The 27,089-nt window shown below is 50.9% G+C and overlaps 1 protein-coding gene across 2 annotated transcripts in view; it reads right to left on the reverse strand.

Moving 5' to 3' along the window:
• CPNE5 (copine 5) overlaps positions 1-27,089 on the reverse strand; it is an 89,493-nt gene that overhangs the window by 54,600 nt on the left and 7,804 nt on the right. For both annotated transcript variants that reach the window (XM_004740040.3, XM_013062943.2), the window contains exons 2-3: positions 19,678-19,718; positions 18,844-18,890 (exon numbers count right to left, since the gene is read on the reverse strand). In XM_004740040.3, coding sequence (XP_004740097.1) covers positions 18,844-18,890; positions 19,678-19,718 — 88 coding nt within the window. The remainder of the gene's footprint in view (positions 1-18,843; positions 18,891-19,677; positions 19,719-27,089) is intronic.

Genomic DNA, 27,089 nt, shown 5'->3' on the forward strand with positions numbered 1-27,089 from the left:
TCTACAACTCCCAACCTTTCCCCTGTGCTCCCATAATGCACCTGGTATCTCTATGGCTGCACTTACTATGTCCCCTGACAACGACCTACTGAGGCTCTTCCCACCCCACTAAAGTTTCTCGAACAGCTGAGGATCCAAGTTCCCCTCATTTTTGCAGCCCAGGACCGGCCATCGTTTAACAGACTCCCATTCTCATAGTCACCAGTAATTATAAGTATGAGGAACCACGTGACACATTTTGCACCATATTTACCTTATTTCGTTCTTTTATGGTAGGCTCCCCCATTTTACAGATAGGAAAACAAAAGCACAGAAAAGCTAAGTTACCTGTCTAGGGTTCCACAACTGATCATTGCTGAGGGCAAGTCACAACCTAGGTATTCTGGCCCATGCCTTTCATGCTCCAGGTGCACCCTGTGAGGTCTTTCTCGAGGGCAAAGGCTGGTCACTGCTCTCAGTGTCTGGTATGCACTGGGGACTCAGAAACCATTGAATGAAGTAAGGTTGAATGAGGAAAGGGATGAGTGGGTTTGAGTCGCAAGCTTATCACAAGCTAATTGTGGGACTTGATTGAAGAAAGCTTCTATTTCCTCATCAAAAGATGGGAGAACACTACGTGTCCTGCTTACTTCTTAGAGGTATCATCCAAGTCAATTACCGATTCAACAAAGTTTTTCAGCACTTACCATAGGCCAGACAAAGAGCTGGGTGCTGAGCTATGAATATAAAGAGAACGTGAATCCTTTACTTAAGGACTTCTCTGTCATTGGTGAAACAACTTATAAACAATAACCCTAACACAGTGTCACAACAGAGCCATAGATAAACCTCTACAACAGGGTCTTCCCCAGCTACACACCAGAAGCCCCCGGGGCAAAAAGTGAAAGATGTTGACACGAAGACAGATTACTGGGTGTCCTATTTCACAGACTGGTCCAGGCATCTGACTTCATCGAGATCTGCACCCTTCATGATTATTGAGCTATTCTATAACAGAAAATTGCAGAAAGCACATCATAATGCAAATGATTCTTATCTGTAGAAATGTAAATACATTTGGCTCAGTGGAATGCAATTATTTGATTATTGTCCTGTTGATACTGACCAACTTTGCATCTATTTTTAAATTAATTTCGGCATTCCTGATTGCCTGTATACAGCTGACCTGCCACAATGCAGGGGTTAGGGGAGTGGACCTCCACACGCTGTCGAAAATCCAGGTATAACTTTCGACTCCCCCAAAACTTAACTAATAGCCAGCCTACTGTTGACCGGAAGCCTTGCAGACAACAAGCAGTTGATGAAGAAATATTTTGTATGTTATATGTATTACATACTGTATTCTTACGATAAAGTAAGCCAGAAAAAAGTATATGTTATTAAGAAAGTCATAAAGAAGAAGAAATTTATTGAAATGAAAAAAAAAATTATTTACTGAAAAAAATCTGTGTATCAGTGGACCTGTGCCAGTCAAACTTGTGTTGTTCAAGGGTCAAGAGAATGTGTGTTGAGTCATCTGAACCAGCTGTAACATCTTACTGGTTCCTTCATTTAATTAATAAGTTAAACAAATCTTTACCATGTGTTCATTTTACCTTTAGAGAGGATGTATCCTTTAATAGGAGCTTTTTAAAAATACCCATGCTCAAAATCCCGCCACAGACCAATGAAACCCAGTCTCCCTGGGTGGGGCCTGAACAACTGTTTTTTTCAGTTTCCTAGGTGATTCTAACGCACAGTTGGAGTTGAGAACCACTAATGGAGGAAGAACACTAACATTTACTGAACCCCTTCTGAATGCTCACTAGATCAAGTGCATCATTATCTCATTCGATTCTCACACTGCCACCCCCACCCCACCTCACCCCACCCCCGTGAGTAACTACCTACCCATTTTCAAACTGAGGAAACAGAATCAAGAGCGGTTAAGTCACTTGCCCAAGGTCACACAGCTAGGCAGAGCTGGGACCTAAATGCAGGTATGTGTAATCCAAAGCGCATTATATTTTTACTTCATCTAATGTTCTCAAGCACTATGAAAATCAAATAAAGATGAGATTTACTTCACAAATATTTATAAAAGTCCCACTGTGTACAGGCAATGGGGTAGATATTGAGTCAATTAAGACTGGGTTCCTGGCATATCCCCTAAATTCAGTAACAATCTTACAATGTATAATCCATCCTTGTTCTAAGAGAATTCCTGCATTCTCCTCTTCTGCTCTCATTCTTAATACCTCTAGTCTTCAGACAAAAGGAAAATTTCTCCTAATGGCTTTCTTGCAGAGTATTCTGGGTAAACATCCAGGTGTGAGAGAATCCTCCTTTAGGAAAGGGCTCTACCTCCTCTTCAGTGTACAGCTCCCCGAAATATGTTAAACAATGCCTCCGGCTGGATTTTAGATACACCCCAGCCCAGAAGGAGAAAGCATTTGTGCCGCCTCTCTCCCACCGGGCTCTCAGCAGAGACTCCAAGGAAAACACCCATTAGGGAAGATGACAGCGCCGCTTTTAAAATGGCACTTGAAGCTTCAATAGAGGGGAATTCCCTAGAGATTGATCTCTGCCAGAGAAGAAAATGGAGTTCCCCTGGAAACAGGACTTGGAGTGGGACTGCAAAGGCCCCCAAGATCTCCTAGAGAGGAGAGGGGGCCATTGAGCCAGGCTGGGCAGTGATGAATTTCCAACAGGCAGAGGTAATTAACATATGCCGGGCACAAACAACTGTGAAATCTACAATCAAGGAGGGACTTACTAAAGATGTTTTATAGCCTTCATTACCTGGGCTAATCACAAAGGGAACAAAGACAAAAAAAAAAAAAAAAACCAAAAAACTTGGATTTTGAAAATCCAAGAAGCCGCTAGGTCTCTGTCAGTTCCAATTTTATACCCCTATTAAATATGACATTAGGAAACAACCTAACTGATGTCTTTTAAAAACATCAATTTGATTGTTTTTCATTCCACATAGAATTAGTTTCCAAGCCCGAAGGGACTTGGACAGATGAGGTGTTAGCACGGAGCAGTGGGAAGCATATAGTCTGAATGATGTGTGGCAAATTGGGCTTGGGGGCGAAGGGGAGAGGGATTAACCATTTGCGCCTGTAATCATAATCGGAGCTGAACCAGTGCTGAACGCTCTTCCAGCACCCTGGAAGTGCCTGTCCCTGCCTCTCGTCCATTCTGAACTCCTCTGTCCACACTCCAGGTTCTGAGAATGGTACTGCTCATGGTCTGGGGCGTAGGCCACCCAACATCAGTGGGCACGGGGATTTTCTGATCAGCAATGTTGGAGAGAAACCCTGAAATCTTTGTTTTAACAAGCAATTCTGATACAGACAGCCTTTAAGAACTGTTGCTTATGGGGGTAAGTGCAGACTAGTGAGGGCTTGGTGTGAAACTGGGGAAGGGGCTGAGCAATCAGAAATAAAGGTGAGGGGGACTTCCCTGACTTCAAGGCCTGGAATAGCCTCCCAGGAGGGGAGAAAGAAAGAGAAAGTACAGATGAGTGCGAAACCTGGAAATCAGGACATTCACCCTCTCCAAAGCTCATGTCTTGTTCTTGGCAACAAAACCCAGTGGGAAAAGCTCCTAACATGCCACAAAAGATGCTCCCGAGGGCTCCTAAAACCTCTATGACTAAGCCCCAAGAATATCAATTAAACAGCATTAATTACATATCATCAGTTCCAGGGAGACCCCCAAAGGGAAAGCAGACTTGAAACTTCTTTGAGGACTAAATTAGATGGCTCCCCGGGGCTCTGCTACACACAGAAGTTGACATCTATGGGGCCGGCTGGGCAGCGGTCCTGCCAAACCGCCCTCTGGACAAGGGCTGCTGCCAGGCTGGGATGGAAAACCTGGTTCAGGCAGGTCTCCCTGCCTGAGACCCTAAGGTCTCCCCATTCCACATCCAACTAGGAGGCCAGGAGTGGGGGGATCCTGTCAAGACATGGGCCTCTTGAGCTGCAATGAGGCACAGGGCTGGCAGTAAGGCCTGGATGGATCTGGAAGCTTATTCTCTGTGCCAGAGGGTCTCTCATGGCTGCCCACCCAGCTCCTTCTCTGTCCTGCTCTACACGCCAGGGGACCCGGTTTCCCCTTTGAACCTCATTCCCTTGCCCTGCGGGTTCCAGGTTGGGTTTGGCCAACGGGAGGCACCAGCAGATGGGAGATGGGTGGAGAGAGAAGATAGGGTATTTCTTCCCACTCTGGCCCAGCCTTGGCCCCTGGGTTCTGGAAGGAGGTGCTTCTTCTCCCAGAATGATGGTCCGCCTCTCACTCACAGACAAGAGCACTGTCTCCTCTCACTGCCCCTTCGAGCCCTGAGTGAGAGCAGCTACTTGCTGGTGCTGGGCCCTGGGTGGGGGGCGACCTCCTGCAGATTTGAATCCTCCACCTCACCCATACCTTCGAAAGAAACCCATCAAATCTCCTCAGTTAAACCAACTGAGGAAACTTGCTCTTCTGCTGGGGCCCTGACTGATCTATTTTCTCTCTCACCAAACACGTTCCTAACACATTCAATTGCCAACTCAAGTGAACATAAACCAAGAACAGTCCCCACCCCCCTCCTTTTGCTGAAACACGTGGAATGCTCTTGTCACCAATAAAGTGCATGACCCCCACTTGTGCGGCCAAGACACCTGATGTCCCACGACCACCTTCTGGGATGCAGGGTCTCAGCACAGCTGTCCCACCCTAAGGGCGCCAGTGGGAGCTCTCTAGGACCAGGGCTCCCCACACCAGTGTCCTTGGCTTTATAGAAAGTGGCCACCTACCTGATTAGAGTCAAGTTTGATGCTTTTAATCAGCTCTAAGTGGGTCTGTGGCTCCCCGAAATCGAATGAAATGTCTGTCTGTACGTGTCTGCATTTTCCGGGGAAAGGAGCTCTGGTTTCCATCAGTTTCTCCAAGGGAAAGCATGCCTACAGAAACCTTTAAGAACCTATGATTCTAGCTTTGAAGACACATCTTAGGTTTTCCCCCAGAAAGCAGTGAATAGTGAAGTACAGAGAGCAGAGTCTGGGGCCCCACTTCCTGGGTTCAAATCTGGTTTTGTAGTTCTCATTGGCCATGTGACAGGAGAAATCCCTTTCCCCCACTGTGTTTCAGTTTGCTCTTTTGTAAAATGGGAACAACAATTTATCCATACCTTACAGGGTTGTTGAAGGCTTACATGATCTGATTTATGTAGTGTACTTAGAAGGCAGCCCGGGGCCTAAAATGAAGTCTAAATTAGTGATTCTACACTCTGGTCCTTCCTGAACCCCAAACCCTGGCCCAGGCACCCAGGAGGTGTGTCTTTCCTGGGTCGCTGAACTCAGCCTTATCTCTAAGAGGCTCCCGGCAGGAGCTGCTGACACTCTGCTCATCTTCCTTGCCCAAAAGGCCCCAGCTCTGAGTGGTTTCTCTCCAGACATCTTCCACACACAGGCAAGGCTGAGAGAAAAATGCGGGGCTGTCCGTTTGCTCTTACCAAACAGCTACTCCATTAAGATCTAAGCTCTGCCCTGCCCATGGGCTTCCCACAAGCTTGGGTCCAGCAAAGCCCAAGGCCTTTGTTAGGGGGGAAAGGAAAAGGCAGTAGTATGTGTAATGCTTGCTTAGAGACCCAGGCCTGGAGAAGAAAATTCACTCTCTTGCCACTGGCAGGAAAAGTGAAGCGGAAAGACCCCTTGGGCGTGGAGGCTGCTTAGTGAGGAGAGGGAGGGGAGGAGAGCCCTTGACCCTCTCAGTCCCTGCTCAGACACACGACTACTGGGCTAGGAGGCACAAAGCAAAGCAGCCTAGAAAGAAGCTTTCTCTGTTGCTTCTAGATTTGTCAAGTCTGGACCCCTCCTTCCACACAAGCCCCCGGTAACTCCCTGCAAATGCCCACAGCTGGAGGGCCCTGGGGCCCAGAGCCAGGGTGAAGTAGAGGGGTAGCTAGGCTTGGATTTAGGACCCCCCACTGGCCAGGGTTCTGTTGCTAATTATTTACAGGAGGCTACCTAGAATAGTTAAGAGGGTGCATTTCCCCAACTGCTAAGACAGAGCAAATCATTCCCTCTCCAGGGCAAGGACAGAAGGGAACGTGCATGGAGCCTGACCCAGAATGTCTGCTACTGATCTTCAATACTGAGAATAATCCTCACGTAGCCCTAAAGACAGCCAGGTGCTAAGTGTTTTCCACATTTTTTCTCATTCAATCTTCATAACAGCTTTATGAAACATGGCTGTTATTCCCATTTTACAGATAAGTTAACTAAGATGAGGCTCAGAGAGCTGGAGTGACTTGCCCAGGGTCCCATAGCCAGTGGGTGGGAGAAACAGGATTCGAACCCAGACTCTCTGGTCTGGTTCCAAATCAGTAAGGAGTCAATGTAGTCATTAACCAGTAGGAAGTCAGTACTGTGAATGAGGCTTGGACTATGTCCTATTCAATCTTTATTCTTGTTCTTTTCTTACCTGCAGCCAAACCTCTGAGCTTCCTCAATGTTAACTCTCTCTTCCACCTTGCTGACTCTTCCTGTTGGGGGGCTTTAGGTCACAGGGCACAGGTGAGTGCCCCTGACCTATTCCTCTGCTCACCCCCCACCCACATTTCCAATCCCTACAGACCACATAGGCACTCCTGGCCCCTCCTATGATTCCCATAAGGATTTACTGATTGACAAGTTGACTTAGAACTTGAAGATTCTGGAGCTGGAAGGAATCAAATCATCTCAAGCAATGAGAAGAGAGAGGCAGAAAAGCGGGGTGGGGGGACCGTGCTTTGACACGTGTCACACGGCTATTTAGGAAAAGGGCTATAATGGGAGCCCAGGTCAGGTCAGTTCCCACCCAGAGTGGTCTCTGATTCTCCCAGAAGCCTGTCACCCCCTCTGTCAGGTTTTTCTCAGGTCTTCCTTCCATCAAATCCTCCTCCTACCTCTTCTTTTCGTGACTCCTCATCTTCAAAACACCTTCCACACCCGTGATCTCATTCAGCGCCCCCCGCCAGTGACTCCATGTAGACGTTATTACTGTCATCCCCATTTGATAGAGGAGAGAACGGAGCTCCAGGAGGCCAGCAGGACCTCCCAGAGGCACCCAGTGGTGGGGATGGAGGACCAGGGCTCCCAGGAGTGATGGAGTCGTGGCTTCCCATGGTGTTCACCACGGTCCCCTGCCTCAGTAATGAGTGGGTTGCTCTGCAAGCCTGAACGATGTTCATGGCCCCAGATTTAAGCAGCTCTGGCCTTTTTACAAATTACAGCTGGATGAAGCTCCAGAGACCTCCCCCCAGCTGCAAAGCCCCCAGTGGCTATGCCTCCTGGGACAGAAGGAGGCCAGCACTGACAGACTGCTCTCCACCTCGAAGCTGCCCACCCATCCCCAGCCGGAGCTCCCCTATAATTTTCATATATAATTGATGGCTCCTTAATTGGGGATTCTAAAAGCCCTGCTAGAGAGCCCAGCCCTGGCCCCTCATGAATCATGTTCACTGGGATTAAAATTAGAGGCCAGAAAGCTATCTGACTCAAATAGAAACTGGAAAAGGCAGCGAGCTGGGTGCTGGGAACAGGGGTCCAACTGGGTGCCTGATGCTGGAGAATGGCCTGAGGTCTGGGCACCAGGAAGGAGGACCGAGGTTTCAAGGAGGAGCACAGAGGACCTAGTTCCAGGCCAGGCCTGCATGGTTTGGGGTCTGGAAAGTTCTCTGAGGTTCCCTCACAGAGAGGCGGGGGCAGGAGTCTGTAGCCACCCTCTCCTTGGAGAGTGAGGAAAAGCAGGCCCCGAGAGAGAGGAAGGGGCTGGCCTAAAGCCAAGCAGAGTGAACCATGACTTCTGTGGCCTGGTACCTTCCAGACCACTTCCCGTTGCCTTAAGGCCTCTAGGTGAGGAAGGGCAGAGGTGAGTAAGGAGAATGGAGGCTCCAAAGGCCTTCTCCCTGCTCAGGCCTGGACGGAGAATTTTCCCTCTCTGGCCCCAGACATCAGCAGCCACAGCCAAGCTTATAATGAAAGACTTCCTGACAAAAGGCTTAGTTCCTAATTAGCCATTGTTCCAGATAATCTGTTAAAACGTCCCAGCTCCTGGGGGAATGGCCCTTTTACCAATGAGCCTAGCTGCCAAGTAGCTGGCAAAACACTCCACCAGCCCGTGCCCTGATCTTGCCTGGGCTGCTGAGCCAGCGTCCAGCGGCACCTGTGCAAGGAGGGCCCTGAGTGAGCCCTGCCCTAGAGGCACTGGTCCTCCAGGGCACTCCAAAATGTCTGTCACTCCTGTGGAATGGCATGACGGTGTCTGAAGGGATACCCCCAATGGTTGTTTCCCCCAGGTGAAGCCCTGGTTTCTTGCTTAAGGCCTCCTTCTATGGAGCCACTGTTGCGCATTGTCTCCTGCCAGGCGCTTTACCAAAATTAGCTCCTTTATTCCTCACAGCAGGCTGTGAGCTGAGGCACTCGCCCAAGAGCCCCAGCCAGGGAGGTGGTGGCCCGGATTCAGACCCAATCACCCTAACTTTGGAACCCACACTCTCAGCGGCTCCACCACAGCTGTAAAGAGCAGGTACCTGGACGTTCACACTAAAGAGAAAAGAGATTTATCAGCTGCCAAACAACGTACTCGAGAACCTCAGGGTTTACCAGAAAAGCAAACTCCTTTCTTCAGAGGAAATCTTGGGCTCCTGTCGAATGTATTACACAGAACTCACAGAACAGCTCTGGTCGGCTAAGGGGAGGGCAATAGGAGCCACACACAAGTTCACAGTCGGCCCTGACACACCACATCCAACCCCGGATCTAGAAAATTCCACTCCGATAGCGGCCTGGCCAGACGGGCAGACTCAGAAGACCATAGCACACCTCAGCTCCACACTCTCGAGCTGAGGCGCTGGGCCAAGCGGGGACCCTCTGTGCCTCTGCTTACTCATCTGGGGTATGGTGAGGGCTAAGGGGAGTTATGGGGTATTGCTCATGTAGAGACCATACCAGCGCTAGGAAACGTCATCCCTGCTACGGAGGGAGAAGCAGGACAGGGGGTACAGCCTCTTCCCAGCTTTGACAGAATTGCATAATAATATTTCCAAGTGTCAAGCACAGCCAGGCACTGTGCTGAGCGATTCTGTCCTCAAGTTCCCACCACAGCCCAGGGAGTAGGCGTCGGGATCCCATTTACACAGAAGGAAAAAGAAACTACAGCTCAGAGAGTTTAAAGGAAGTGACAGAGTCAAGATTTCAAGGGACACAGTGACAGCACTTGGCTGTGCCAAAGCAGATTCTAAAGCCCTAACCCTAAGATTACGAGCAGGTGCCTGTGACCCGTCTGGTCCCCAGTCAGGCCTCGGTCCCAGGCTGCTTGCTCCTGCTGACTGCAAGGGAGGGCCCTGGAAATCCAGCTGCAGGACAAGAGCGAAGGCCACGAGAGGCTGTTGCATGGGTCCCGAGGCTCAAGTGGAACCTTTCCCTGAAGAGGCAGACCCCTCTCTCCAAAAACAGGAGAGCCCAGAAAGCCAGCCCCATGCTTGCCTTGGCGCCCACCTCCTAGTGAGGCTTGTCTCCTGCTTTGAAGTTTAACAATAATAATGATCCATTATAAAACAGTAATAATGATCCACTTGTTCCTTTTGATAGGGAAATCTTTTGATAGAGATCTGTGTGGTGTGACTGGGGCTGGGTCCTGGGTTGGTCATCAGGGATCCCAAACTGGGCTCAGAGTATGGTGGCAGAGGGTGAGTTCATTTCGCATCTAAACTCTTGACCATTGAACAAACTGGATCCCCACTGCCTTTGCCCACTACTGTCTTAAACTAGGAGCTCCACAAGACTGCAATGTGTCTTCCTGTTTCTGTTCTTTTGCCTGCCATCTGCTCTGCACACGGTGGCCAGAGTTGTCTTTCCAAAACATAAACGGGGTTGCATCCCTACCCTGCTCAAAACTCTCAGATAGTTTCCCACAACACTCAGAGCAGTGTTTGAACTCCTACATGGCCTATGAAACCCTAGAGGATCTGCCCACTGTCTTCATTGTTCTCAGCACTCCAATTACACAGACTTTCTTTTTGTCCTTTGAGTACACTGAGCTTGCTCCCACCTCAGGGCCTTCACACCTGCTGTACCTCCTGCCTGGAATACCCCCTCCCAGACATAGGCATGGTAAACACTCAGGACTCAGTTAAGTCACCTGTCCCTCAGAAGGGACTCCCTCCACCCTGGTCACTCTCTATCTCATTATGCTGTTTTTTTTATCTTTGTCACAGCACTCATCAAACAATACCTGAAATTATCCAACTTCTTTGCTGAATAAATAAGCCTCTCCAGAGTAGGGACTCTGCCTGTCTTATTCTCTACTATATGTCTGAATCGGTGGGTAGCATATGGTAGGTGTACAATAAATGCTTGCTCACTGACTGCTGACTCTTTGGAAACTGTGATTAAATCGAAGGCCTTGTATTCCCAGGAGGGCTCCCAATGGGGCACGGCCTTCCCTTCATCAGCTCATCTCTCCCCTCCCTCCAACACAGCCCGGGCCATAGCCAGACTGAGTCACCGCCAGCTCTCAGACACACAGAATGTTTCCACCACCAGGCTTCACTCATGGCAAGCCCCGTTCCCGGAATGCTCTTTCTTCTCCCCACTATCCTTCAATTCCCAAATCTGGTGTCACCTACCCTTGGAAGCCCTTCAGGCCCTCCCGGCCCTCTCCCAGCTGTGAAGAGCTGAGAATTCACATCTAAACTGCTTGGGTAGCTCCTGGCCTAGCTACCTTCTGGAACTCGGGGCCTCTGAGAGGATCTGCTACAACACTCTCACGAGAATGAAGAAAACAAGGTTTTTAGTTCCTTCCATACCTGTGTCTGGTGCCCCCAGCTCCCCATAAGGTCTCTGAAGGCAGGGACCTTGCTGCTACAGCTTTGTACCCTGGAGGATATCACAGTCCCTTATTCAAGTTACTTTGCCTGTTTGCCTCCCTGTTGCTATCTATATATAGAAGGGGTTACCTGGGACAGAGGTGCTACGTTGCCCGACACCCACAGCCCATCAATGGTACCATGAACAAGAGCTACCTCTTACCAACCGCCTACCTGTTTCCTCCACCTTATCCTATGTTCTCTCCAACACTTACAAAATCCAGCCAGTAAGGATTGCTAGTTGCCCATTTTACAGGTGAGAAACAGGGGGTCCAAAAAGATAAGCGCCTTGTTCAAGGTCACACAGTTCTAAAACCAAGGTCCTGACCCAAACCCAGGAACTGCCCACGACACCACCCCTCCTCTGTGATTCAATAGGGAGAGAACCCTGGTTTTCTAGCCTTGTCACCTGGGCCAAGTTCTGTCACCTCGCTGAGGTCTGGAGATAAAAGCCATTCTAAAGATCGGGACCAAGTGGGAGATGTGATGTCAGGCCCACACCAGGCACATTCTAAAGGAATTCTGCTGTAACATGGCAGATTTTTCAACCAGCTTGGCTGGTTCTTTGAGTACCTTAAACCATCAAAGTTATTGGGCCACCGTCTTGGCTGCTGGGATAGGGTTGCCTGGGGGCACTCAGAGAGGGCCGAAGGTAGCTCAGAGTCGAAGAAAGGCATTTCCTCTAGAGGAACAGCATGAGGGTGGAAGCAGGCCAGACTCTGAATGTCCGGGTGCAAGAGGAAGGACAGAGCTAGGGAAGAAGGCAGGGGACAAACTGTCAGGTGGGAGAAGCCTGGAGTCCAACAGCTTGGCTTTTGTTCTATTGTCTATAATATATTATCTAAAGCTAATTTTGGGGTGCCTGGGTGACTCAGTCAGTGAAGGGTCTGCCTTTGACTCAGGTCATGATCCCAGGGTCCTGGGATCGGGTCCAGCAGGGACGAGCCCGTCCCTGCTCAACTGGAGTCCACTTCATCCTCTGCCCCTCCCTCCACACCTCCCTCTGCTCACACACTCTCTCTCTCTAATAAATAAGTGAAAAATCTTCTAAAGAAATAAAATAAAGTAAAAAAAATTTTTTTAATGAGTTTCATCCATCCTAGGGATGGCTGTCACATTTGAAAGCCCAAACGAGGAGATATCATCTCCAGTACATTATCTCCCCGGCACTGGAGAACCCTTTTCACAGAAGGAGGTTACCAATCGTTTTTCACCGCCAAGAGGAAGGTACGGAGAGGCACACATATGGCTGAAGTGCCATACAAACCCGTAAGCACTTGTACAAACACGGTGTGAGAACCTGCAGAGACCTCATGCCTTGGGAGTGGGCCTGGGCTTCTGATACCCCAGGGCTCTCCTGCCAGCGGAGGCTGCCTGACCCTCCCTGGTGCCGGAACATCAGCTCTCATTGGTCGGCCCCCAGTGTGCCTTAAGGCAACAAGCAGGCCCTGGGACCTCACTTTGCTGATAAGGACAAGCAGGTCACTAGGGGCCACTTGCTAATATTAGATGAGAGTCTAACCTGACCATCAGATGACATGAAATTGCCAATTATTTCACCAAATTTTCAAACTGCAAATCCATATGGTTCAACTTAGCCAGCGGGTGCACGGGGCAGAAGTAAGCCTGAGTCCGGCTTTCATGCTTACGTGGGCTCCAGGGTCAAGGTTGTGTGGAAGCAGAGCTGGCACCCCTAAAAGCCTGGCAGCTCTGGACAGCCATCCGGTTTAGGTGGCTTCCACACAGATGTGAATCCCAATCCTGAGCCAATTCATAGCGTGGCCGTGGACAAGCCGCTTCAACCTTCCCGGCTTCAGTTTCCCAGCTGTGACGTGGACCCATCGAAGCTCCTCACAGAGGGCTGCAGCCTTAGGGACAAGCCAGGAGCGCACCTGCAGGGGCTCACTCCATGCCCGTTCCTCCATACAGCCAATTCTAGGGTAGCCCAAGTGGGAGAGGTTTGGACACCAAGCTAAGAAGCTGATGTTTGTCTCCCAGGCTTGGGAAACCGCTGAATGACTGAGCTGTGATTTTGAAAGCCACGGGAACCACGAAAAGGCCCTTTTCTGTTCAGGAGAAGCAGAAAAAACGCTGGCTGCTGGGAGCGAGCATGGGGTGAAATTCAAGGCGAGAGCCAGGGAAGACCGGGGCTTGGAAGGGGGCAAGAGCCAGACAGGCCACCACACAGAGACGCAGGGTGTTGTGGGCAGACTATGAAGAGACACCCTGGGACAAAAGCACTAGAGGGGCAGGGAGTGGGGTTCCCCACTGTGCCAGTGTGCCAAACTGCCATGCTATTTGGACACAGCACAGTGACAATGGCCTCCCTTGGTCCAGCATTTCCTGGAAGAGCCCCTCCTAAGGAAGGACCCCTCCCACACAAGGATGAGATGTTTTCCTTTTCCTGGAAGCCCTCACTCCTTAGAGCCAATTGGGTCCTAGAGCCCCAGACTGAGAAGGGGACTCGGGGTTGGGAAAGTTCACAGGGTCTCCACATACGGCTGTTCCCACTGTGACAGAGCACTTGGGTGCTCAAGCTGGGTAATAGCACATTGCCATTAGTACTTCCAGTATTTTCAGAAGAGTTATTTTAGCTGATCTCCTAAGGAGGACTCCGAGTCCCATTTTACAGATGAGTAAGCTGAGACTCAGAGAAGATAAAGACCTCACCCATGTCCCATAGTAAATCTCAGAGCTAGGATGGGAATGCTGTGTTCTAGACATCAAGTTCAGGCCCTCATCTGAGAAGGCAAAGGATGGTTATCAAGGAAGCGCTTAGAGAACAGATTGAGAAACGCAGGATAGATGATAACCAGATCATGTAGCTCCTTGGTGGCTGAACAGCATACCTCCAAGACCAACTAGAGAAACGAGGTCCATTTGGGACAAGGTCTCCAGTGGGGGACAAGGACAACACTCCATCCCACGCAATCCCTTATCATTCGCGTGAACGGCAACCACAGCCAACCAGGGTCTAGGAGGCGGAACCAAGATGCCAAATGCACGACCATCATTCAACACAATCTTCACAGCCAAACAATAGATGGAACCTACCAAATGACAAGTCTACTACATAACGAAGATAAACGCAAAATCTCACACCGAGGGTCAAAAATCCAATCATGAAGTCTGAGCTGGGGGAATCCTGTCTGGACAGCAGTTTGGACAAAGAAGTGGGTCCAGCTCTGGGGAGAAAACTGATGCGTGGACCCGGGTTCCAGGGACAAGCCAACAGGTAACATGTAACCCAACAGGTAACAAGAGGGACAAGAGGGACAGGGACAAGAGAAAGTGATAGAGGAAGCACAGATGGAAATGGTCACCTTCTTAATCTGCCCATAAGTTGGGGTGCTTGGGTGGCTCAGTCGATTAAGCGTCTACTTCCAGCTCAGGTCACAATCTCAGGGTCCTGGGATTGAGACCCCGCATCGCACTCCCTGCTTAGCAGGGACCGTGTTTCTCCCTCTGCCTCTGTCCACCCTGCTCCTTGCCGCTACCCCCTCACTTGTGCTCTCTCTCAAATAAACAAAATCTTTATAAGTAAACAAATAAATCTGCCCAAAAGTGGACTGTGTGAGCTGTCCTCAGATGATGAGAGAAAGAGCATGCGGAAGAGAAAATCAGCTTGCTCTGTGCACCCAGGGAGGGTCGAATTTGGGATTAGCAGAATTTTGCCCTTTATATATAACTATTAGATATCCTACAGCATCAATGTTCCAGAAGTTCCTTTCACATTTAAATTCTCTCTGCTTTAATTTCCATCTCTGTGAAATGGGGCCAATAATAATAATAGTAATAATACCTTCTGCATGATATTTAATTAGTGCATTAAATGCACTAATTAGTGACTAATGCATTTAATTAGTGACTACATGTAAATACTTAGAATCCGTGCCCAGAACATCACTGTTACAGCAATGTCTGCTACTAGCATTCCTTTTTTTTTTTTTAAGATTTTGTTTATTTATTTTAGAGAGAGAGAGAACATGAGCAGGGGGAGGGGCAGAGGAAAAGAGAGAATCAGTCTTCCTGCTGAGTGTGGGCCAAACAGGGGCTTGACCCCGGGGGTCAACCCCAGGACCCCGAGATCATGACCTGAGCCGAAGTTAGACACTTTAACTCAGACACCTCTGCTATTAGTATTCTTATTGCTGTTCCCTAATTGGTACCTTCCAGAACCCAGAGGGAGTTCCTCTGGTGGCGTGTGGTCCCCCTTTGCATCCCTGGCATTCTACGGTGGCACACAGTAGGTATCCACACATTCTTGTTGACATTTAGAGATGAACCGTCCTTCCCAGCGGGTGTTGAATGTTCCAGGAACTGAGATTGCTCAAAAACAGTGCTCTGGGGGTGCCTGGGTGGCTCAGTGGGTTAAGCCTCTGCCTTCAGCTCAGGTCATGATCTCAGGGTCCTGGGGTCGAGCCCCACATCAGGCTCTCTGCTCAGCGGGGAGCCTGCTTCCCCCTCTCTCTCTGCCTGCCTCTCTGCCTACTTGTGAGCTTTCTCTCTCAGTCAAATAAATAAATAATTTTTTTTTAAAACTTTAAAAAAAAAATAGCGCTCTGGCAGGGATGTGCGGGCGTGGTCGCAATTGGTGACAATCCCCACAAGCAGTGTGGGTCCAGCAGTGGGACACCCTAAAATTCTGTAATATCCATCTCCTCATTTCCAAGGGGCCCCTCTGACCAGGACAGCTGTCTGGCCAGGGAGGGGCAGGGATCACCTGCCCACACATTTTTCAAATGGGGAATGGAGAGACGCTCCCCATAACAGCCTCCTCCCTGTGAGAAGGTTTCTAGGACTCTTCCTACCTGGTCATCCTGTCTTCCCTGGGACATGCAGAAGGCCCTGGCCAAACTTGATGCAAATAGGGCTCAATTTCCTGGGCTAAAATTACATCTTGAGTCAATTTTCATAAAATGCATTGACAGATTTAGGTGCTGGAAGCTGGAGCTTTCTCAGAAGGCATTTAAAATGACCCAAACAGTTAAAATCAGCTGAAACCCCACAGCCAGGGGCTGAGAGAAGAGCTTTCATCCCTCTGCAGCCTGTGCAAACCCCGGGGTCTGGACCTTGCCTGCAGAAACTGCCGTGCCCGCACTTGACGACTCCTGGTCACAGGCTGATTACCTCTCGGCCAAGGTTCTGCTAACAGACATTTTGCAATGAACTAGCAGGTGGGAGCGGTTCCTGTTTACGAGCAAAAGCAGTCTTCCACCACAGGGGTAGTTCCAGAGATGGATTCCGGATTTTGCTTTAAATTTTCCATTCCTAATACTGTCCTCTGTGGGTCATAGAGAGAATCAGGCAAAGAAACAGGGCCCCAATATGTCTGCGTGCATCTTCCCTTCTCCAGAAAGAGCTGGAAGCCTGAGCTCAGCCACCGTCACCCCTGAAGGCTGTGCGTGGCACTGGCTTTCCCTGGGGCTGGGACCCTCCTGCTCTGACATTCTGACCTCATGGTCCCAGTTGTCCTCAGCCCGACAGCCGCCAGGTCGCCCTCGGTGGCCTCCTCCTCTCTGTTGTCCCACCTCGCTCATCTGCTCACTGTCCCTTCTGGACTGTCCCTCTTTGTCCCTCTGGATCCACTGGCTTGTCCACCCTGCCCTGTGCCCAGGAGGGAGACCCTCCGCTGGGGCTCCCAGTGGGGTTTATACCAGGAAGAGGCACCGGCAGGAGAGCAGAGGGTGGAAAGAGAGTGAGGTTGCCCGGGCTCATTTTAAGGTTCCCCGGGGATTCCAGGAACCTTGGCCTCCACGGACTTCCTCAGGCCTGGAGTAGTAATGGCTTTCTACTGTTGCCAGCCTGGTGATTTGTCACCCCTCATGGCTTCCCTAAACCCTGAGCTCTCCTTCATAAATAGCCCCTTATTACTCACCCAGCTACCCAGGCGCTGGACTGACCTGCTCCTTTTGGATCCCCCCCTCCGTGCCGTCTCTTCTGCCACCAGCTGTGCTGCTGGGCCCCCAGCTTCCCTTCATCACATGTGATTTGTGAGAGTCCAACAAGCTATCAAAGTGCTTTGGCGAAACATGGCGTGCTGGTCAGCATGTTCTCTCCGTGAACCCCCCTCTTACTCTCACTGATACTTCTCTACTCCCTGTTTCCTCCGTTAGGATTTATTCACATAGGTGACTCTCCCCTTCCCGGCGGCAAACTCCAGGGCCAGCTCACATTTTTGGTGAAGCTCTGTTCTTTTGACTACCTCCTTCTTTCCCCACTGCACCTGGTATGTTGCCTGGGACACATCAGTGCTTACTGTTGCAAATATCCACCCATTGTGGGAGTGACTGGGAGGCCCCAAACGTTCTGGATGATGCAAGCAATGCGATTTACCGAGCAATGACTACACAGCAGCCACCTTCCATCCATTGCCTTGTTTCGCCCTCGCCACAGGAGTACCAGGGCAGTGTTATCCCCATATTACATATGGGGAAACTGAGGCATAGTGAGGGTAAGCAACTTGCTCCAGATTCCACCTCCAGAAAGGGCTAGAGCCAGCATCGAGGCCTCCTGCCTTTCGTCCACTCTGCCCCAATGGTGCAGGTGGTGATGATGTCTCAGGGACAGTCAGGAACCCTGGCCCGAATGGGGACAATTATGACATTACTGAATGTCATTAATGGCCAACGGAGCAGTGCCTTCTGAAGAGGCCCTTCCAGACTTTCCTGAATGAATCACTCTGACATTAGCACACTGCTGCTTTCTATGAAGCTTGGCCAAAAGGCCTCAAAAGTAATTAGTTCACTTAAGTAGGCTAAATGTTTCCTCAGCAATCTGGTTTCCGCTTTAATTGGCTCAGAGTCTTAGAGAAGGCGAAAAAAGTAAACTTTAGCCCAGCCCCTGTGGAAATATTTCCCATACATTTTATGGATAAAATTCACCCCCTTTAGCCACTTGCTCCTACCACGCCTGGGGGTAAGGGGTAGTGATGGCGTAAGGACAGGTGATGCTCTGGCCAAGCCACGGACAAGGAAGATGAGGTTACTAAAGTCTGGGTTACTGAAGCTGGGTTGTTTTTTTTTTTTTTTTTGGTGTTTTTTTTTTTTAACATTCCTTCTTTTTTTAAAAAAAAAGATTTTATTTATTTATTTATTTATTTGACAGCGATCACAAGAGGCAGACAGAGAGAGAGAGGAGGAAGCAGGCTCCCTGCCGAGCAGAGAGCCTGATGCGGGGCTGGATCCCAGGACCCTGAGATCATGACCTGAGCCAAAGGCAGAGGCTTTAACCCACTGAGCCACCCAGGCGCCCCTGGGTTACTGAAGCTTTACTGGCTATTCTCATTCTGGTCTTGTCATCTGGGAGGGACTCCCCAGGCTCTTGGCAGAGCTTGGAAGCCCCGCTAAAGAGCTGGGACTTGATTCAAAACGGAGAGGAGTCACTGAAGCTTTCCAGGCAAGGCAATCTCCTAACTGAATGCTCACGTTGGTCGGACACCAAACGAAGGCCGGGGTAGATGAGACGGGGCACCAGCTGCTATATCCAGTCTTAGGCCACCAGAGGAGGTCTTTTTTGTTGGGCCTGGACTCCCTTTGTCTCCCACTCAGACTGGGGCTCCCTGAGGGCAGGGCTCTGTCCCCCCTCAGACTGGGGTTCCCTGAGAACAGGGCTGTGTCTCCTGTCTCCCCCCTCAGACTAGGGTTCCCTGAGGCAGGGCTATGTCTCCCCTTCAGAATGGGGTTTGCTGAGGGCACAGCTATGTCCCCCCCGCCCCAGACTGGGGCTCCCTGAGGCAAGAGTGTACCTCTTCCTCAGCCTGGCTTACACAGGGCAGGAAATTTCCCCTCCACCATGCTTCTTCCTACAATAGCAGGGATAAAACTCCATGTTCTTCCCACCTTACTACTTTTCCCAAGGGCCTAAATGCTGCGTTTCAAAACACATCAGGTGGGATGTCTCCAGAGTTAGACAAACAGACAATGAGGGACAGGCAATGTGTCTGGGATGGGGAAAGGACCACCTACCTCCCGCCACTGCTTGTTCTCCATCCCTTGAGTATACATAACACATACTGTGGGGAGAGGAGAAAAGGAGGGTTAAAAACCCAGGCCAAGAGGAAGGTGGGTGCTCCAGATGGGGAGATCTCTGGAGGGGAAGGGCACCTCAGGAGACTCTGGCCTGAGCAGCACTGTTGAGTCTGGAGTTGGGGGGGTCAGCTTGGAGAAGGGGTCCTAGAATATAGAAGGGGACCCTCCTCTCGAAGGACCCTCGTGGAGGGGGTTGAGGGTAATTCACATCTAGGCCAGAACATGATGGAGGGCACGTGAAGGACTGGGTTGCAGAGATGTGTCGGGAGAGAGCATCTGAAACCCAAATCAGTCATCCTTTTAGAGCCCAAGGCAACCTCATGAAGCCTATTACTATCATCAGCCCCATTCCACAGATGGGCAAACTGAGGCTCCCCAAAGACCCGTCAAAGGTCAGAGAGTTGAATGGCATTGCTCAGGGCTAGATCCCTGGACTCGAAAATCAGTGCTCGTCAACACCCCAGACCACAGCCAGTTGGGGCTCTGAAATGTACTGCATTTTGGGACTGAGCACTTCTGGCCCCCAGACACCCTGACCCCCACCAACCCCTCTGGGTGGGCTGAATTTTCATAGGTTCCTGCGGCCTGGGAAGGGTCGGAGCCCCAGTTCTCCTCCAGACAGTATCAGTGAGACAATAAACAGCCTGGATGGGCCGGGAAAGGGGCCTAGCGCCTCATTAGAGCTCAGGAAGGGCTCAAGTGTGTCACTACCATCCATCACCATGTCATTGCTGTTGTTGTTACTGTTATTAGTGTCAGAGCAGGACTTACGTGGGTCGGACTTGGAAAACATGTCTTTGTCCAAGAGATTCCTAAAAGAGGGGGAGAGAGGAAGAGTTAGCACAGCCAGAGGAGAGAAGGGTCTCAGGGGAGTAAGGCCCAGGGTGAGACCCAGAGACCGCCTCAGGCCTGGCCGCAGGCAAAATAGGAAGAGAAGTTTCCTTGGGCACACATCTCTTGGGTGCTCATTAAAGCAGGCACAGAGCGGGCCCTGGAGGCCCCTCAGCCCTGCTTCCTGAGGAGTGTGGCTGTCCACTCCTACCCCCCAACCCGTGCCATGCACTCTGGGTACCCCACATCCTGCAGGACCTCACTCTTGAGCCACATCTCCATCTGCCCAATGGCTTAGCCTGTTCTAGAAATTCTCCTCATAAGACATCTCTACTTCTCAAAAAAAAAAAAAAAAAAAGTAAAACAAGCAAACAAAACTTAGCCACATAGTGTCCCATAATTCCCTGCGGGCTCTAGGTAGAGCCAGTTTATTGCATCTGTCACCTATGTTAGTAGATGAACCAGTGAAACCTCCCACAGGATGCAGACTCATTGGAACGGGGTCCTTCTGTGGTCAAGGCCAAGGCCGGGAGCTAACACGTGGCCCTGATCATCAGACTTGGAAGCACGTCAGCAGGATGGTGGAGACGCTGAGGGACTGAGAGGTGTGGAAGAGGGGGCCCCCTGCTCCTGCTCTGCTTCCATGTAATCACGGCCCCCGCTCTTGAACCCCAGGGACGGGTCAAGCACATAGCTAAGCATTCTGCAATACTAGCCCCCAATTCTCACACAATCCTGCAAGGTCAGTACGGAGCAGGCGTCATCCCATCTTACAGATGTGGAAGTGGAGGCACAGACGGATCAGGCAGGGCTAGGTCCTGCACCTCGGGTGTCTTCCATTCCACAGTGACATGCTGCTGTTACAAAGCAACACAGCCCACTGGAACCTCAGTTTCAGGCTGGGAAGTGACTCCACTTCTCTGAACGTCTGTTTCTTCATCGTACCATAGAGCCAGTCCTAAAGATTGAGGACTCCCTATCCTATCTCCTCAGCCCTTCTAGTTCCTGGACACACCCAGGGTTTCCTCCTATGCTACTTCTCTCCAAAGGGCTCTTTCTGGCAAGCCAGCTGCAAATACCAGGAAGTTTATCCGCCCCCGGGGGCAGGATCTGGGGGATAAATACCCAGTTTCTTGTTCTCTCCCACCCCCAACCAGGGGCAGCTGCCAGGCATCCTCCATTCTCTTGTTCCTGACTCCGTTACGAGTAAGCTCTGCCTAGAGGTCTCCAAGGGTCTTCTTCCTCCTCCCTCCACTCCACATGAACCCCTTTCTCAGAAAGAAGAAACAATTCTCACTAGTCTGTGTGTCTCCCTGACCACCAAACTCCAACTGTCAGAGCTGGATGGAACGCTCTGGATCATCTGTTTCATCTTCTCCCAGAGAAGGGGGAGACTGAGGCCCAGGGAATGGCAGGGAACAAACAGAGGTAGAGCCAGAAAGACCTGTAAGGAGTCCTTATCCTGGCTCCCTCACCAGAGCCATCAAGAGTGACAGCCTATAGGGCAGTTTGACCCCCACAGTCAATTCCTGCCCCTCATCCTGAAGTGGGAGCCAAAGACCAGCTGACGGACAGACAGATGCAGTTGCCACCTGCTGCTGGGGAGACCCTGATTGTGTTTACAAGCCACCCCAGCCTCAGTCCCCAAGATTCCCAGTGGTGTCTCTGAGGGCGGGGGGATCCCCAGATCCTCAACCTCTGTTCCACTCTCTTCTTTCAGGGATCTCTTCCCAAAAGGCAGCCACCCCCAGCTAGCCCTCCATGACCCCAAGACACACACCCCCTCTGCTGGTCTCCACCGCTCCTGCACCAGACTTGCTCCCAGCCAGCTGTCACTTTGGAAACCATCTGATAAAACTCCCAGGCCCCTGCAGGGAGCAGCAGATGAAATGACAGGCAAGGTGGCTGAAGGGGTGGGTAGGGGGTGGCGGTGGGGGCTCAGGGCCAGGTGAGATACCACTTTTACATATGCTCAGTCACACCGAAGAGGGCTGACCTGTTCTCCTCCTGCAGGATGCTAGGTTAGGGGACACAAATGCCTGTCTTGATTTCAGTAAAGGACAAAATGCCTTCACCCCAAAAAGGAACCTTTATTCTGGTGAAATCTGAGGCAGGGTGAGGAGCTAGAAGCAATAAAGAAGGGGGGCCGGGAATTTATTAAAGAGTGTCGGGGTTTATCTTTGTATTCTATAATGAAATTCTACAATAGCTCAAAAGCTTAGAACACTCAAGTTGGAAGGGACCTCCGAGGTCACCTTTTCCAATTCTTTTATAAATCAGGAATGTGAGACTCGGGGCACCTGGGAGGCTCTGTCAGTTAAGCAGCTGCCTTCGGCTCGGGTCATAATCCCAGGGTCCTGGGATCTAGTCCTACATCAGGTTCCCCGCTCAGCTGGGGGCCTGCTTCTCCCTCTGCCTGCCCCTCCCCCTGCTTGTGCTCTCTCTGACAAAAATAAAATAAAATATTTTTTTATTTTTAAAGGAATATGAGACTCAGAGAGAATCTCTGACTTCTCCAGGGTCTGGCTCTGGAACTCAGGTTTTGTCATGTTCAGGCTAGTGAGACCCTGGATTTCAAACTCTGTGTGTGTGTACGTGTGAGAGTGAGAGAGAGACAGAGAAACAGAAGACGACTGACAGAGAGACAGAGGGAGAAGGAGAGAAGGGGTCCTAGCTTCAAAGAGAAGCAAGCAGGGATTTCCCTGGCTCCGCCCACCCCCCCAGCTGGGCGAGAGGGACACATCTGGAATGAGAAATAGAACGAGCCACGTAGCTTCAGGGGCTCCCTGCCCCATGGCCTCAGGCCTCTCACTGAGTCCTGCGGCTTGGGTTAGCTCACCATGGCCCCCGAGGAGGCTGAAGACCCCAGTCCCTCCGCCCTGCTGAGATGATCCTCATCATCCTTCCAGACTCATTCCAATCTATCCTCCTCCACGCTGCCTGCCCTGAACAGGCCCTGATCAACAACCATCTCTCCTCCCCTCGGCCGAGCTCTCTTTGGCCTGTAGTGCACAACCCCCTGACTGGTAGGACCCCACGTCCCTGCTCAGCACACCCTGGGCTGCAAAATGAGGGGCGTGTCGATCTCTCACACCGGTGGGTGCTCCTCCATGCTAGGGACCTCTGCTGCGGGCCAGCTCTGCACCTGACTCAGAGCTGGGCGGGGGCGAGGGGGGGCGCTGGTGGGCTGGCTGATGGGATGGATGAAGGAAGACCAAAGGAATGGCCCCATGGCAGAGGGAGGCTCTTGTCTCTCCACCTGCGTGGTGTCCGATCGCGTTCAGGGACGGCCCCTATACTTTCTGTTAGCTGCACAGCCTGATGGCTAAGTGCCTGGGTTCACATCCCAACTCTGGCCAAATGACTCGGCTTCCTTGTGCCTCAGTTTCCCTGTCGGAAAAGTAGGACTAACACAGTTCCTCTCGTCAGGACTGCTCTGGAGCATCTGCGCAAAGCGGGGCTATTCAGAGGACTGGTCATCCCCGGCCTGGGGCTGAGCAGGGCAGTCTCCCTCATGGGGGGTGCTCAGGTTCCCTTGGTGAGAAAATTTCCCACAGACACACAGGGATGGGCAACACAAGCCACCTCTGCCCTCACCTGTCCAAAGAAGCTCCCCCCACAAGCGCATATGCCCCCAGCACCCCACTGTGAGTCTGTGCTGAATCACCCCACTGGCCAACAACAGCCCTGCTCACCTCAGCCTCAGGCTCCTCCTTCGTCTCCTGTCCTCTCCCCTGCTCAGCTTTGAGGCCCTTCTGCCCCTTTGCCCAAGTCCCTGCGTCCTACACCCCTCTCTGGTCCCTTCACACTCGCTCCTCTCTGTGCCTCACCTCAATGCCTGTTCTACCTGAAGCCCCGTGGCCCGCTGAGCCTATTCTCGTGGCCTTGAGATAAGGGCTTCCCCCCTCAGGAGCCGCACTTCCTGGGACTCGCCCCTGTCCCTCCTTGTAAAAAGGTAGATTCTTGGTTGGGCCCCTACCCGGGGCCCAGTTTTGCAGGTCTGGATGAGGCCCTGGAAGTCAGGTTTCAACTAACTTCTCCACCATACACACCCACCTTCATCCCACACACACCCAAACACATCATGCTTCTGATGGCAGCAGTCTTGAGGACCTCAGTTTCCCCCACTGTAACAATGTACACCCACGCAGCACCAGAAAGTTCTTCCGTGACCCTCACCCCAACACACTGAGGACTCCCAGGCCGAGAGACAGTGGGTGAATTTCCCACAGACACACACCAGCAAGAAGCCCAGGGGAAGGAAACCAGGTCTTCTGGCCCAAAGCAGGGCCCTAACCACAGGGCATAGACAGATCAGACCTAAGTGCTTTTTCTCCACTTTCTGTCTTTGGAGAGCTCAAAGAGAAATTTTTTCCAACAGGCAAATGTATTTTTTCCCCAAAAGAGCATAAAACCCTTCAGCTGTCCGCGCAGCAGCCTGGAGCTTAGCTTCTTTTGTTCCTTAAATCAAGGCCAGGAAATGGAGCCCAGGGCCCCTTTCCTCCTTGCTTTCCCCCAAGGAATCATTTTTCAATTCAATGGCCGCAAGAAAACAACCATGCACTGGGGGCTGAGATCAGAAGTCTCCAGGGCCCCAGCAAAGAGAGAAAGCATGGAACGGTTATAATAAGACCTCTTTGTTGCTACTAAAGGAGGGAGCCTGAGGGTCCCGCACTCCCATCTTGGGGCTTACAAGAGTAGGGAGTAAAGGCTGGGACTCTCCAGTCAGAGACAGGAGAAGATATGGCCGTGTCCTCAGGGAGCTGCAGTCTGAGGGGGGAGACACAGCCCTGCCTTCAGGGAGCCCTAGTCTGAAGGGGGGAGACACAGCCCTGCCTTCAGGGAGCCCTAGTCTGAAGGGGGGAGACACAGCCCTGCCTTCAGGGAGCCCTAGTCTGAAGGGGGGAGACACAGCCCTGCCTTCAGGGAGCCCCAGTCTGAGGGGGGAGACACAGCCCTGTCCTCAGGGAGCCCCAGTCTGAGGCGGGAGACACAGCCCTGCCCATAGAACAGTTCAGCCTCAAACGCCCTGCCCTGCCGACACCATAGGCAGGCAAAGAACATGGGAGCAGGAGACATTAATCGCAGATATGGTCTACACCAAGTCTTCTGTTGGGTACTTAACCCTTGACACCCCATTTACCCTATGTATCAATGACAGGAGGTTGGCATCACCTCATTTTAGAGGCCAGGAAGCTGGGGCTGAAATGTGCGCACAGTACCATCCACCTTGTGGGGGAACATGCTGAGATTGAACTCTGAAGCCCAAACCCATCTAGAAGTGCCCATGGGAAGTGTCTGCCTTTCCAAACCCAGGCTCTCCCAAAACTCCCATTCCAACCAGCAGCACCCCTTCCCAATCTTATTCTCCCGTGTCCTGCCCCCGACCTCATCAGGGCTGCTCCCAAAGGGAACAGCTGCAGAGAGGAACTGGAGGGCTACCATTCCCTCAGGCCCTGCTCTCCACCCAGACATGCAGAAGCCATCCATGAAAAGAAGGAGCTGGGGAGGAAAGGGATGTTGGCGCCCAGCCCCTGGCACTCGTCCATCTCCCCTTTCAGATCTGGCTCCTCACCCGCAAGCTCTGTCTCCCTGCCAAGCCACCTCACCAAGGTCTAAAAAGCAATTTGCACATGGTTTCAAGAGCTCTCTTTCATGAGACTATTTGCATTATTATTATTATTATTATTATTATTATTAATTACTGCAACAATCATCCCTCCCATGCCATGTGGCCAAAGGAAGAGAGCATGAGCTCTGGCCTCAGAGGCATCCACGCTGAGTCCCCCCGCATGGCCACATGGTAGCGCTGTGACCCTTGACAAGCTACCGAACCTCAGTTTCCTCATCTGTCCATGGGGTCATGTCCCTGCCTTCCACTATTGTGAAAGCAATAGCTTAAAACAGAAATGCAGGAAGTCTGTCGGATTCCTCTTGCCCTTATGCCCCCTCCTGTCCTATCCATCAAGTCTTAACGGTTTCTCCTTCAAAAACACATTCCAAGTCTGTCCAATCTCCCCCACACCACCATCCATTGTCTCTCCCTTGGGTGCTGCGGTGGCTTCTGGCCTAGCAACAGTCTTCAACTCCTGTTTCTCCCCACCCTAGCCTACCCACCAATAGCCATTCTCTTCACAGCAACCAGAGAAAGTTTTTTAGAAAATGAATCAGATCAGGGCGCCTGGCTGGCACAGTTGGTTAGGTATCTGACTCTTGGTTTCAGCTCAGGTCATGATCTCGGGGTCTTGGGATGGAGCCCAGCATGGAGTCTGCTTGGGACCCTCTCTCATTCTCCCTCTGCCCCTTCCCCACTACTCTCTCTCTCTCTCTCAAATAAATAATAAATCTTTTAAAAAGAAAAGAGAGTCAGATCGCATTACTCCTGTTTAACAACCCAAACCCCGAAATGCTGTTAGGACATCAGACTCCTTAGCATGGGTCACAAGACCGTGACCCAAACACCCCCTCCACACCGTTCTCCCAGCCCCCCATTTCCTCTCTAATCTCATTCTCCTTCCCTTCCCTGTATCACACTACTCCAGCCACAGTGGCCTCACTGCAGTTTTGCAAGCATTACCAAGGCCTTTTCTGCTACAGGGCCTTTGCACTTGCCGTTCTCCCTATCTGAATCACCTTCCCTCCAGATCCTCCCCCAGATGGCTTTCTCATCCTTTGGATCTCAGCTCAATGTCACCTGCTTGTCCTGTCTAAAGTGTCCCCATCAACCCCAAACTTACTTGCAGAGCACCTGTCCCTATCAGACATAATTGAATTAATTTTTTTAAAAGTATGTATTTGTTCTATTACCACACCACACCATTTGGAGTTCTCTGAGGTGGTCTGTGTGTCTTGTTCACCACTATATCCTCGGCACTTCAAACTGTGAAGACTCTCAATAGCAAATAAGGATCAGTGTTAACTACTGAAGGAATGAATGTATCAGTAGCGTTCAGTTATTGGTACCTATTGTCATTATTAATTTTATTTAGCACACTCCAGTTTATATAAAACTTCACAAATATAATCTCTTTTGTCTTCATAACAACCTTATAGAATGGGGACAGGACCAATATTTCCCCCCATTCTACAAATAGAGACTGAGGCAAAAGAAATAATAACCTGGCCAAGATTTTAAGAGAGGATAAGCCAGGAATCGCATTGACTTTCAGTGTCCTGCCCAGGATTCTTCAGTGTCCAAAGGCATACAGCTCTCCTACTGGGACCTTTAGGCACTATGCTAGGTCATCAGAAGTGAGTAATAGTAGAGAACAGAGGTACCCTGCAATGCTTTGTTCATGAATGTTTGCCAAATTATCACACTAAGTTTTTAGTGGTTTTTTTCTTGCCCAGGA

The sequence above is a fragment of the Mustela putorius genome, unplaced genomic scaffold (genome assembly GCF_011764305.1).
Source record: "Mustela putorius furo isolate JIRA1106 unplaced genomic scaffold, ASM1176430v1.1 tig00003983_pilon_pilon_pilon, whole genome shotgun sequence".
Classification (NCBI taxonomy): domain Eukaryota; kingdom Metazoa; phylum Chordata; class Mammalia; order Carnivora; family Mustelidae; genus Mustela; species Mustela putorius.